The sequence below is a fragment of the Colobus angolensis genome, unplaced genomic scaffold (genome assembly GCF_000951035.1).
Source record: "Colobus angolensis palliatus isolate OR3802 unplaced genomic scaffold, Cang.pa_1.0 Scaffold439, whole genome shotgun sequence".
Classification (NCBI taxonomy): domain Eukaryota; kingdom Metazoa; phylum Chordata; class Mammalia; order Primates; family Cercopithecidae; genus Colobus; species Colobus angolensis.
In genome coordinates this window covers 1890732-1902976 of record NW_012117810.1, presented here as the reverse complement: position 1 = coordinate 1902976, position 12245 = coordinate 1890732, and the positions used below count along the sequence as shown (strand labels likewise).

The window sequence follows — 12245 nt, the reverse complement described above, 5'->3', positions numbered from 1 at the left end:
TAGATAGAGTGAGACTCCATCTCAGATAGATAGGAAAGAGAAAAAGAAAAAATGGTGAGAGAGAGAAAGAAAAGAAAAGAAGGAACAAAGCGTGGTTTACGCCTGCCATAACCCCAGGACTTTGGACCAGGCTGGGCAACACAGTGAGACCTTGTCTCTACCGGAAAAAAAAAAAAAGCTGGGTGTGGTATCACACGCCTGTAGTCCCAACTACTCTGGAGGCTGAGGTGGGAGATCGCTTGAGCCTGGGAGGTCAAGGCTGTAGTGAGCTGCGATCGCACCACTGCACTCCAGTCTGGGTGACAAAGCAAGATCCTGTCTCAAAAGCAAAACAAAAAACAAACTTAGGAAATGTAATGTGTGGTGATTTTGATTTGTACAGTTGGCTCTCCGTATTCACAGATTCCACGTTCACAGATTCAAGCAACCTCAGATGGAAAATATTTGGAGCTAAATAAAAATAACAATGCAACAATAAATAATACAAATTTAAGATGAAAACAGTATAAAAATTTCATTGCACTCAGTATTATAAGTAATCTAGAGGTGATTTAAAGTATATGGGAGGATGTGCGCAGGTCATATGCAAATATTATGCCATTTCATATCAGGGGCTTGAGCATCCTTGGATTTTGGTAACCAAGGGGGTCCTGGAACCAGTCCCTCGTGGATTCCAGGAAGTGACTGTAGTTCCAACTTGTGGAAGGAGGGAAAAAAATCCAGACAAACATAATACACCGAGAAGAAATGAGTAATGGATACGGGAAGTGTGGATTGGGATATGAGGCCTCCTTTGCCCTATTTTCAGAGGCCATTGGTCTACTGAGGCCTCTTTCTGTCTTTTTCCTCCTACTCCTTCTCTGAGTCAGCCCTGACTCTGCTCACTGGCTTGACCACAGAGGACACAGGTTTCAGTTGTGCTTGGACCCCTGCCGTTAAGTGATGGCAGCTCTGGGAGTTCTTATTGACCTTTGTTTATCTCTAGAACCCAGAACAGGGATGGGGCAAACTGGATAGTCTGTGCATGGTAAAACATGTCTTTTGGTGTAACAAAGGTTTAGAAGCAGCCTGAAGTAGGGCCCAAGTGGTCACCAGGCCGGAATGCTTTCCTGGCCCTCCCACACCCTGGGGCCCTAGTCAAAGCAAAGGTTAGAGAAGGAGGAAGCTAGGCCCAGAACCACAAGGAATCAAAGCATCAATCAAATCCAAAGACTCCTAAGAATCTAGGTTGGTTCTGAGCATATGTGCATCTGTGTGTGCCAGTGACAATGACCACAGCTGCCAGCACCACACCCAGATATAGCTGGTAAGGAGAAAGAGTTTCAGGGACCTGACCTTCCCCCCAACCCTAAAGGGGCAGCTGCCACTTGGGATGAGCAGGCAGTGCCATCCAAGATGAGAGCCCATGCCTTCTTAACCCGATACCTGAAAGCTTTGGAATCCACTCAGTCCTTGGGGTGGACAGAACAGAGATCTCCCTGGGGAAGGGAGACATATTTCCCATGGAGTCAGGCTGCCCCCAGCCAATACCCTGCTTTCTGGAGGGTGTTTAAATAATATTCAGGGCCCCCTGACTCCTCAATTGCGCCACCAACGGCAGAGCTTTGAGCAGATAAGGACTACCAGAGCCCTTCCTCCTGACCGTGGATTTAGGATTCAGACTCTTTCCTACAGGGTGCAGGCTGGCTTCTCACCTTCAACACAGTTGGTGGAGAAGAAACAGATATTCCGGGTTTCCAGGGGGTTCTCATGGGTGAACTCAGGGGAGCGGGTCTGGGGCTCCGACTCTCCTGTTAGGGATGAGTTATCCACCTGAGAAGGAAGGGTTGCATAGTCATCAGACTGGCAGAGCCACTTGTATGCACACAGCTGTCTCCTGAACCACCTCCAACCACATTCAATCTTCATGACATGAGGAACAAAGTTACACTTGCCCTCATCACATATTTATGGCATTACTCATCTATTGCCCCTGCTCTGGTTTGGAATTCTGACTCCTCCTGACTTCTTATGTGACCTTAGGTTACTTGCTTAACCAACAGAACCTCCACGTACTCAATTGTAAAATGGGGAATGTAAACAGAATCGCTGCCTTGCACAACCACAGAGGGAGCCACTAACTGAAGTTTATGAAAATGCACCTCCTGGGGTCATTCAGGATGCAACATGTGTGGCCACATGCAGCAGCCCTGCATGATTACAACACTCTTTCAGAATTACATCAGATAGCACATGTGAGCATATATAAAGCAGCTGACACATAATTGGTACTCATTACATGATTGCTAAAAAGTAGACAACAAAGAAATACCTGGGGCATAAAGCATTTGTAACACACAGATGCAAGGAAGCACTGCACATGCCCCCCACACTGAGAGAAGGTTTAACAGGGGCATAGGCAAGGTGTTGACATTTGGACCTGGGTCTCTCCACCTTTAAACCTCACTGGACCCCTCTCAGCTGTGCACACAGCCTGCTCCTTAGACTCAAGTGCTTGCTCCTTTATGACCTCCTCACCTTACAGCCATGAGAAGAGATGATCCGGAGGTCAGCAGGGACGCGGTCTCCGCCCTTCACCTCCACCAGGTCTCCCACCACCACTTCCTCTGCATTGATCTGCATCTTCTCTCCCTCCCGGATCACAAGGGCTTGCTGTGGGGAGCCACAGGCAGCGCATGAAATGCTTGAATCTGCCCCTGCCTTATTTTCCTCCTGGCCTCCCACCCAGCCAAGCAGAAGGAGAAGCCCCATGAAAAATTAGGGGCTGGCATGGAAAGTTGGAGGATCTTTTCTGCCCATCTCCATCTTAGAGCACAGGAGCTGACAGAAGATGAGCTGGACTCTTGCCAAAACTTTACACCCTAGCCCAGAGCCCAGCCCTGCCATCTTACCTGAGGTACCATGTTCTTGAAGGAATCCATGATCTTGGAGCTTTTGGCCTCCTGGTAGTAGGAGAAGCAGCCAGTGACAATGACCACAGCTGCCAGCACCACACCCAGATATAGCTGGTAAGGAGAAAGAGTTTCAGGGACCTGACCTTCCCCCCAACCCTAAAGGGGCAGCTGCCACTTGGGATGAGCAGGCAGTGCCATCCAAGATGAGAGCCCATGCCTTTGTCTGTGACTGAGAGTGATGATGGTAGAGGAAAGCCCTTCTCACTAACCTCCCCCTTGATCTGCCAAACTCAAGCCTGCTAAGACTAGAAACAGGAGGGAAAGTCTTAGGATGTTCCCAGGGTTGAGATTTTGCTAGCGGGTGAAGACCCAGGCATACAGACAGGCTCACTTAAGTGAGGAGGAACAGGGAGAGATTGTTTCATTAATTAATGAGTATGTGAATGTGCGTGTGCTGTGTGGGGGGAGTGCTTTACAAATACGTATAGAAGCCTCACCCTTTTCCAGCCTAAGGTGCAGGGGCATCTGTAGGACTGTGATGTGAGGGCCTTGTTCCCTGCCCACCCTCCAACTGTGTTGGGGATTCAGGATTAGAGGACAATCACGGGCTGTTCCAGGGCTCAGGCGTGCGGGCTCACATTGTCGTTGGATGGTTCATCTTCCATGGCAGCCTGGATGCCGTAGGCCAGGAAGCAGAGGATGGCCCCAATCCACAGCAGGATGGAGAACCCTCCAAAAAGCTGACGGCAGAACTTGACCCACTCAGGGGTTGTGGGAGGTGGCGTTAGGGCATTGGGTCCATCTCGAGCCAGAATGTCCTGAGCCCGCTGGTTGGTGAGGCCCTGAGGGAGCAAGGAGAGGTGTAGGGGCACGTATCCAGAGCAATCCAGCCCCTCACCATGCCCATCCCTTCAGCTCCCGGGCATGGGAAGAATGCCCAGGTGGAAAGTCCCACCTGGTTGGAAGGGGTGGGGGACCATCAGGAGAGACCACATGGAGGAGGTGGCATTTGTGATGCAACTTGGAGGGCTTGAGGGCTGAGAAGGGTTTGACTGGGCTCCACCCGTAATTTTATTGGATTGAGACAACACCTATGGTTAGGACTATAACATCTCCCCTGGAGGCAGTCTGGATAAGCTCCCCGGAAAGACATGTCAATTGTTTTTTCCCCCATCTCTCTTCCTTCAGATTTTTTTTATCAAGGATTCTGGGAGAGTCCTAGATTTTTTTTCAAGAGATGGATTCTTGCTGTGTTGCCCAGGCTGGAGTGCAGTGGTGCAATTATAGCTCACTGCAGCCTCAAACCCTAGGCTCAAGCAATCCTTCCACCTCAGCCTCTCAAGTAGCTGGGACTACAGGTGAGCACTTCCACACTCTGCTCAAGTCCTACATTATTGACCATCAGTGTCACACAACTTTGGCAATCACCTGTCACTTTCCACAGAAAGCCTCGCCTGGCCCTATTCCCTCAGCCCCAGGCTGGTTCAGATGCTTCTTTCTGGTTCCCCATGGTGTTCTATACTTGATTCTAGAGCTGTACTCACCATATTGCGTTGGAATCCTATGACTGCATTTTTTCTGCTACTAGACTTTGAGCTCCTTTAAAGCAGGGACCATTTCTTTTTTTTTTTTCCCATTCATTCATTCATTCATTCATTTAATAAATGTGTATCCACTGCCGGGCACAATTGTCTCCCTGGGGATACAGAGATGGACAAGACCAACAAAGTCCCTGCCCTTGAGGAGCTTATGATCTGGAGAGGTGACACACAATAAACAAATATATTAGTGCCAGATAGTGAAAAGTGTTACTAAGGAAAATAAAGTAAGGTAAAGGAATAGGGGCATAGAATTTTAGAGCAGTCAAGGAAGGCCCATAAAGGAGATATACATCCACTAAATTTTTGTTTGTTCGTTTGTTTGTTTGTTTTGAGATGGAGTCTCACTCTGTCGCCCAGTCTGGAGTACGATCTCGGCTCACTGAAACCTCCGCCTCCTGGGTTCAAGCGATTCTCCTGCTTCAGCTTCCCGAGTAGCTGGGATTACAGGTGCCCATCACTGTGCCCAGCTAATTTTTGTATTTTTAGTGGAGATGGGGTTTTGCCATGTTGCCCAGACTGGTCTCAAACTGCTGACCTCTAGTGATCTGCCTGCTTTGGCCCCTCATAGTGCTAGAATTATAGTCATGAGCCACCACACCCAGCATTTTTTGATTAATGATTTTTAAACAAATTTTTAATTGAAGGGCTTAGCAGTTGACTGTACCAGTTACTGTTCATGTGACCTTGGGAAGTTACTCTCCCTCTCTGCATCTCCTTTGTTTAATAAACAGGTCTGCAATATCTATCTCAAAGGGTTGTTGTAAAGATTAGAGAAATGTATGTAACGCATCTATCACAATGTCACACATGTAGCAGGGGCCCAGCAAATCACTGTAACCACAGGAATGGGCTGTCAGCCCATGTGTGTCAGCTGTCAGCTCTGTGGAAGGCTGTGTGCAACTGAAGTTGCTTGGGGTATAGGGAAGGGCCCTGCCTGGAGGCCCTCTGGGGCCTCGGTCATAGGGAGTCCTGGCTTCTAGGATATACAGGGAGAGAGCTTTGGGCTAGGATGCAGGGGATCCAGATTCTAGTTCTGGCTGTGCCACCAACTAGCCACATGACCTTGGGCCAGTCCCTTGTTTCTGGGCCTCAGTTTCCTCATCTGTGAAGAAGGCTGGATTACAGTTTTAAGGCTCCTGCCACCTTGACGCTGCATGGTTTCCTTGCCTCTTTTGTTCCTTCCCTAGAAGCCCTTCCACTCACCTTGGACAGGTCCACTTGGTATTTGCGGCCCAGCTCATCCAAGGACAGCTTGTGGTCATCCTGGGGAAGGGAGGGTGAGTTATTTTGGGGAGCATATGAGGGCACTGCAGGGCACAGGGGTGAAGTGAGCAGCATGGGGGGACATGGAGTTTCTCTGAGCCTCTGAGGGCTGCAGGGACAGCTCTCCCAGCATGGGGCCCCTCCTCCACGGCCCAGCAGTTCCCTCACCATTGCCACCTCCTTCTTCAGCTCATCCAGTTCCTTCTCCTTCTGTTTCTTCTTGCCGCCCCCATTCTCTGCCGTGGTGGCGGCAGGTGAGTACTCACGGCCGGCCTGCGGGAGGAAGTGAGAGCCAGAGGGTCAGGGAGGAGAGGGGGTGGAGCCTCCATTCCCACCACTTAGCCAGGGAGCCCAGGCAGTGGGGGTGGTGGGTTCAAAAACAGTGGCTGCCTTTGGGGAGACAGGGGGGATGGAGGGTGAGGGACCCCAGGCCCTCAGTCTGTAGACTATTGGCAGAACCAGGGGCTCCCATGTGAGTTTCAGAGAAGGGTGAGGGGCTCAGGACTGAAAAGCACTACTTGAGCTGTTTAATGCTTGGGTGTCTGCTAGATTTTGTTTGTTGAAAGGACCCTGCTGCTAAATACAAAACAAAACAAAAATTTTGAAAACCTGTATCCTACACTATTTGGGAAAATTTTGGAAGGGAGTGGACAGGGTTTTGTGGGGGATTGTTGAGGGAGTAGAATCACTCTGTAGGAATGTCTTAGCCCAACACCATGGCAATTTTACTTAGAGAGGGCTAGAAATACTCAGGAACTTGGGGGAGCAAGAGCCTTTGGGGAGCCAGGGGCTTAGGCAGGAACGTGTCCAGAAGAGAGCCAGGTCTGGTGGTGGAATGGTAGGGATGGAAAGAGCAGGCCTGATGGACTGACAGGAGGCAGTAGCTGGAGGGTCAGGTAATGTCCAGGAAGTGGAGACATGGGGTGTGCTGGGAGCCCTCTCCATCGTGCTGGGCAGGCCTGCCCGTTACTAGACAGGAGGCAACTCAAAGGACTGGACCCCCCAAAGCACAATTGGGTAACATGGGAACTGAGCCCCATTTGTCCCAAAACAAAACAAATTGTATCTGAGAATAAATCTAAAACTACAATTTATATAGCTTTTAAGTCTAGACATTCCTGGGTTATCTGGTGAATCAGAGGGACTTTTTTTTTCCTTGAGACAGGGTCTCACTCTGTCACCCAGGATGGAACGCAGTGTGCATTTTCAGCTTACTGCACTCTCCGCTTCTAGGGCTAAAGCAATCCTCCCACCTCAGCCTCTCAAGTAGCTGGGGCCACAAGCACGCACCACCACACTCAGCTAATTTAAAACAATTTTCTTTCTTTTTTTTTTTTTTTAGATATAAGGTCTCACTATATTGCCTAGGCTCAAGTGATCCTCCCACCTCAGCCTCCCAGAATGCTGGGATTATAGGTGTGAGCCACTGCACCTGACCAGATGGACATTTTAATTGTAGCCTTATGAGGCTCCTGATTTCCCTTCCACTCCAGGGCCTGTGGGCTCACCACCACCAGCCTTCCAGGGTCTCACAGGGAACTTCTGGGGGAGAGGGGGGGAAGTCTTTCCTTCTAAGAGGAGGCCCTCTTGGGGTGATAGAATAGGATAGAGGCTGAGGAAGGCCTGGGCAGCCATGAAAAGTTCCCAAAAAGGTACCTTCTTCCTCTTCTGCCCCAGCCTTCTCTCCTCCCACTTCCCTCAGGAAATAGAGTCCTTGTCATAGAGGGGCTTCTCAGTTTCCACCTGGTGCCTGTTTCTCCACTGGATTGTGCAAAGTCTGCACTAGGCTTTCAGGAATTAGCTTTCCCACACTATGATGTAATTTTTGTTTCCCATAAAGAGTGGATACCTGGGTAGGATCCACAGCCAAGGTGTTTGCCCTTTTTTTTCCTTCTTCTTCTTTTTCTTCTTTTTTTTTTTTTGCAGGATAATGGAGTTTTGGGGGTTTTGTTTGCTTTTTAAAAATTATACTTTTTTGGAGCAAGTTTTTGGTTCACAGCAAAATTGAGTGGGAAGTAGAGAAAGTTCTTATATATCTCCTGTCCCCACACATGCACAGCCTCACCCACTATCAACACCCTGCATCAGAGTGGTACATTTGTTGCAATCATGAACCTGCACTGACACATCTTTATGGTCCAAAGCCCATAGTTTAAGTTTGAGTTCACTCTTAGTGTACATTCTATGGGTTTGGACAAATGTATAGTTACATGTATCCACCATTGTGGTATCGTATGGAAGAGCTTCACTGCCCTAAGTCTTTTGTGCTCCAGGGTAATGCATTTTTTACTTATCAGAGTCAGGAGCAATCCCAGAAGTGTGGCAGTTGTCTTGTTCATAAGAGGTCACCAATTCAGCATCTAGAGAGGTAGAAGTCTGACCAGTACAATCAGAAGCAAGGGTAGGGGTGGGGGATGCAGGGAGAAGTCAATACTGTTGGTCCCAAGATACCAGTGATTTAAAAGGATATGAGCTTTCAGAGGCTGTGTTGCTCAGAAGTGCTCTTCTCAGAAAAGGTGACCAGTAAAATTGTGCATTTGTCTTCACCTGAAGCATCTGTGAATCTGGTATAATTTTGACTTCCTAAAGCCTGATCTTCTTGGGGAGACCGAGCAGCCCAATGGAAGGGGTGGGGAAAGACTTTTGAATGGTTCTACCTCTCCCTTTCCCGGATGACCTAAGAGGATTCATTTAATTGAGTGGATTGAAGTGCTTTAGATTCACTAACTGTCTGTGGTGGGACAGAGCTGAGAAAAGGATGAAATGCAATCAAAGGACCAGAGGCAAGAGATCAGGCTGGTTTGACCCTCAGGAACTTCAGGGACAGAAGAGGGCCTGGGCATACACAGAGGATCAGTGCTGGGTCTGTGGGTAGAGGAGCCGGGTACAGAGGAATTTCTGTATATTCAGATGCAAAATAAATTTCATAAAATTGGAATCAAATGCATGCTTTTTAAAAACTTGCTGGTCCATGCACTTTGGCATGCTGGATTGTGGCTGAGCTAAGCAGCTCCATGCAGTGCCTGCTTTCCCCAAGCTCCCGCCCGGTTTTCCGGCAGGCTGAAAACTTGGGACACACTGCCCCTTCCCCCTCCTTCTGTCCTGGCAAGGATCTCAGGTTCTGCAGCCAGGAGCCTGCAGAGATTTGGGGCCAGCGGCTGCCCAGGCAAGAAAGAAAGAGAGGAAGCAAGGACTCCCCCAACCTCCCTCTGCTCCTCCCTCCCCCAACCACAAGTCCTCTCTGGGTCTTGAATGCTGAAGGAGAACAGAGAGTCCTTTTTGAGAAAGCCAGAGGCTGGGACAGAGTGGGGGCAGCTGGGAATCCGCCAACGCTCCCCCCATCTCAGCCTCTCCGTGGCAGCTGGAGCAGGCTGCGCTCCCTCCCACCAGTGTCGTCCCTTCCCCCAGCTCCCACGCTGCCCTTCACAGCCACTGGGTAATGGGGGGACAGTTAAGCCTGCCTCTGCAGTGGAGATGCAGGGGAGAAGGGATTGGAGGCAAAATCATCCCTAGAACAGGTTGTGGGTAGCAGATGCTTTCCCTCTTCAGGGGTCTCTGGTAGGTTGAACTCTAAGCTCCAGGTCCTAAGTACCCCCACCTCACCCAGACTGTTAGTTTAAACAGCCTAGATCTGCTCCTCATCTTGTTATTGCATCACCCACAGCAACTGAGGATGGTGATTAAGGGGAGTTAGGGGGTTCTAGGGGAAAAAGATAGACTGGAAAAGTTGAGGTCTCATCACCTCCTAAGCAGGACCTCCTGAGCTGGGTCTACCTTGCTCTAAGATGGAGCAGGGTAGGGGGCTACCTTCCCTCCTTCTCTCTTCACTTGGATGGGGGAAGTGAAGGGCTTATCTGATCCTTTAACCCCTGCCTCTTCTTAGAGGTCCTGCATCTCAGCTGGGGATGCCCTTTCCATGGGGAGCCAGAGATGTCAAAATGCAGCTGAAGGTCCCAAGACAGTGTATCTTCCCGCAGCTATGACCTCTTCCTCCATGAAACCCATACCTCACAGCTCCTAAGGGCAGGCTCACAGACTCTCAAGCACCCCACACAGTGACATTTATGCTTGTGCAGGCTTGAAGGCTTGTACATTTACAAATTTGCCTGCTGAGACACAAACACAGGTACTCATCCATGAGTAACTGCAGGACTCCCCGCCTATGGAGAACACGTGGTCAGGACACACACACTCACACACACACAGACACAGACATGCAGATACATGCATGCACTCTGATTCTATTTATGGCTCCCACTCTAGCTCAGGAACCCTGGTGTCCAGGCTCAGGATTTCCCAGCTGTTCAACTCGGTGCAATAACATGTCCTTGCCTGACTCCTCCTGGGGCCAGAAACACCCATGGCTTCCTCTAGGCACAGTCTTCCTCACACCCTCCCGTTCCTCAGCATGCCCTTTCCCTCTGTGTCCTCTTTTGCCAGTATTCCACAAAAGGAAAGCAGCCAGGCACAGCATGTAAAGGGACTGGGCCACTCTTCTCCATATGGGAATTTCATTTCCAAGAATTCAAAGCCCTCTCCCTGCCCGCCCCATTGTGGTTGTTAATCTTCCCTTTGGTGTAGCCATTGCTGCAGAATGCCATGGACGGGTGGACTGGGGCGGGGCCGGGCCGGGGGGGGGCGGCTCACTGTCATCAGCCTTTGGGAAAGTCCTCAAAGCCCGTGGCTTGGAGCCCACGGACAATGCTGCTCGGGACATCCGGAGGGGTGCTGGGGTAGGGGCTGGGACGCATTGCTCTTCCTCCCCACACCCCGCCCAGGTGTCCTTGGCACTCAGGGCCCCTGGAACTGGTGTCTGGAACTGCTTGGTGACTCTCGGAGCCGGATGCTCCACTGTCCCTCTCTAACCTCAAAATGGACCCCTAGCCTCTCAGGCTACGACTCCCAGAGGAATGGGTATTTTCAGGGGGTGGCAAAGACAGGAGGACTCGCGGTGCCAAACATCCTTTCAGCTGGGAGGCCGGGAGATGCAGTGAGAGGAGGGACTGCCGCAGGGAAGGGCTAGAGATGTGGGAGTGGGGTGGAGGGAGAGATGGAGGGGGTGTGTGTGGTGGGCTGTGGGTCTAACTGTGGGCAGGGGGCCAGGGGCGGGCAGAGGAGAGGAGAGCACCAGGGTATGTGACCGCCGTGGGATCTGTACATGCATTGGTAGTTTGGAGACTGTTAGTTTCAAGTTCCAAGTATCCCACTCAGCTTCTCTCTCCCTCTCCTTCCACATCCCATACTCACTTCATCCTTCCTCAGCAGCCTCCCTCACCCTCCAGAGTGCGACCCCTGCTCTTTAGGGATACTCACCCCACGGCCCATCTTGGGGCAGAGTGGCTGAGGGACCTTAGCGGGAGAGGTCACCAGGAGGATCTCAAGCCCACACCAGCCCGTCTGGGACAGCCGGAGACCCTGGCAGACAGAGACAGCCAAAGCAACAGGGTAGCTTTAAATAGGTCCTTCTCCCCCTCTCCCCCGCCTTCCCCTCCTCCGAAAGAAACGTTTGTTGAAACAGGATCCCTGAGGACTCCTCCCCTCCCGCCCCTTTAGCCACTGGCTCTAGACAGCCCATTTGTCCCGCGGCATGCCCCCCCTTGGCTCCTCTCAACCCCTCTGGTCTGTGGCACTCATAACTGGGAGAGGCTGCAAGGGAAGTGGGCCTGGGCCCCAGGTGGGGGGAATATGCCCCCTAGGATCTGGCTGAGGGGGAGCAGTTGACTCAGAATCCCAGGATGCCAGAGACCATGTGGCCTAACTCTCCTTTTCCACGTGGGGAAACTGAGGCTCAGAGAGATTAAACAATTTGAATTGATAAGACAGAGCCAGAACTCAGGTCTCCCGAGTCTACGTCCAACCTCTCAGGGAAAGAAAGAAACATAGACTACTCTGTTCCTTCTGTGATAGAAGTTGCAGGGACACTGAAGCCCAGAAATAGTTAGAACTTGAACCAAAGGCTGACCTCTGCACTTGAGGCACCTGGAAGGGGAGCCCAGGAGGAGTCAAAGGTGGCTCCGGAGGCAGCGGGAAGTTTGGAGATGGAGGCGAGAGGGTGTCCCCAAACCCTGCCAGGTGTAACCTCTCCAAAGTTTTGGAGGAGAATCAAGAATCTGGTAGGGAGGGGCAGACCAGGGCTAGAGGGGAACGGTGGGACTCCTAGCAGGCATCTGAAACATCTCTGGGCTTTGTTTACCCCTCATTTACCGTTTCATCGCTGTGGAAGAGCCCTAGACTGAATCTATGCCTGGGGTTGGTGAGTAGCGTTAGGGAGAAGACAAAAGAGAGGAAAATACAGAAACTCTAAGATGTGTGTGAAGGTCAATACCATAGCAAATATCACACATGTGAACGAGAAAGGAGAGCGACTGTTTTCTTCTTCCAGTGTGGAAGGGGAGGCAAATCTGCAACATGCAGGACTGAGGCTGGAGAAGAGGCCTCTCTGCAGTGAAGTGGGGGAGACTGAAAATGTCTGAGGAGTGAGGATGCC

At 50.7% G+C, this 12245-nt stretch overlaps 1 protein-coding gene across 1 annotated transcript in view; it reads right to left on the bottom strand.

The window, feature by feature from the left end:
- Positions 1–11209, bottom strand: part of LOC105522642 (sodium/potassium-transporting ATPase subunit alpha-2) — a 15517-nt gene extending 4308 nt beyond the window's left edge. Inside the window, exons 1-7 of the mRNA XM_011957213.1 lie at positions 11072–11209; positions 5927–6031; positions 5699–5758; positions 3533–3736; positions 2892–3005; positions 2518–2652; positions 1695–1812 (exon numbers count right to left, since the gene is read on the bottom strand). Of these exons, the coding sequence (XP_011812603.1) occupies positions 1695–1812; positions 2518–2652; positions 2892–3005; positions 3533–3736; positions 5699–5758; positions 5927–6031; positions 11072–11083 (748 nt within the window). The 5' untranslated portion in view covers positions 11084–11209. The remainder of the gene's footprint in view (positions 1–1694; positions 1813–2517; positions 2653–2891; positions 3006–3532; positions 3737–5698; positions 5759–5926; positions 6032–11071) is intronic.
- Positions 11210–12245: the final 1036 nt, after the last annotated feature.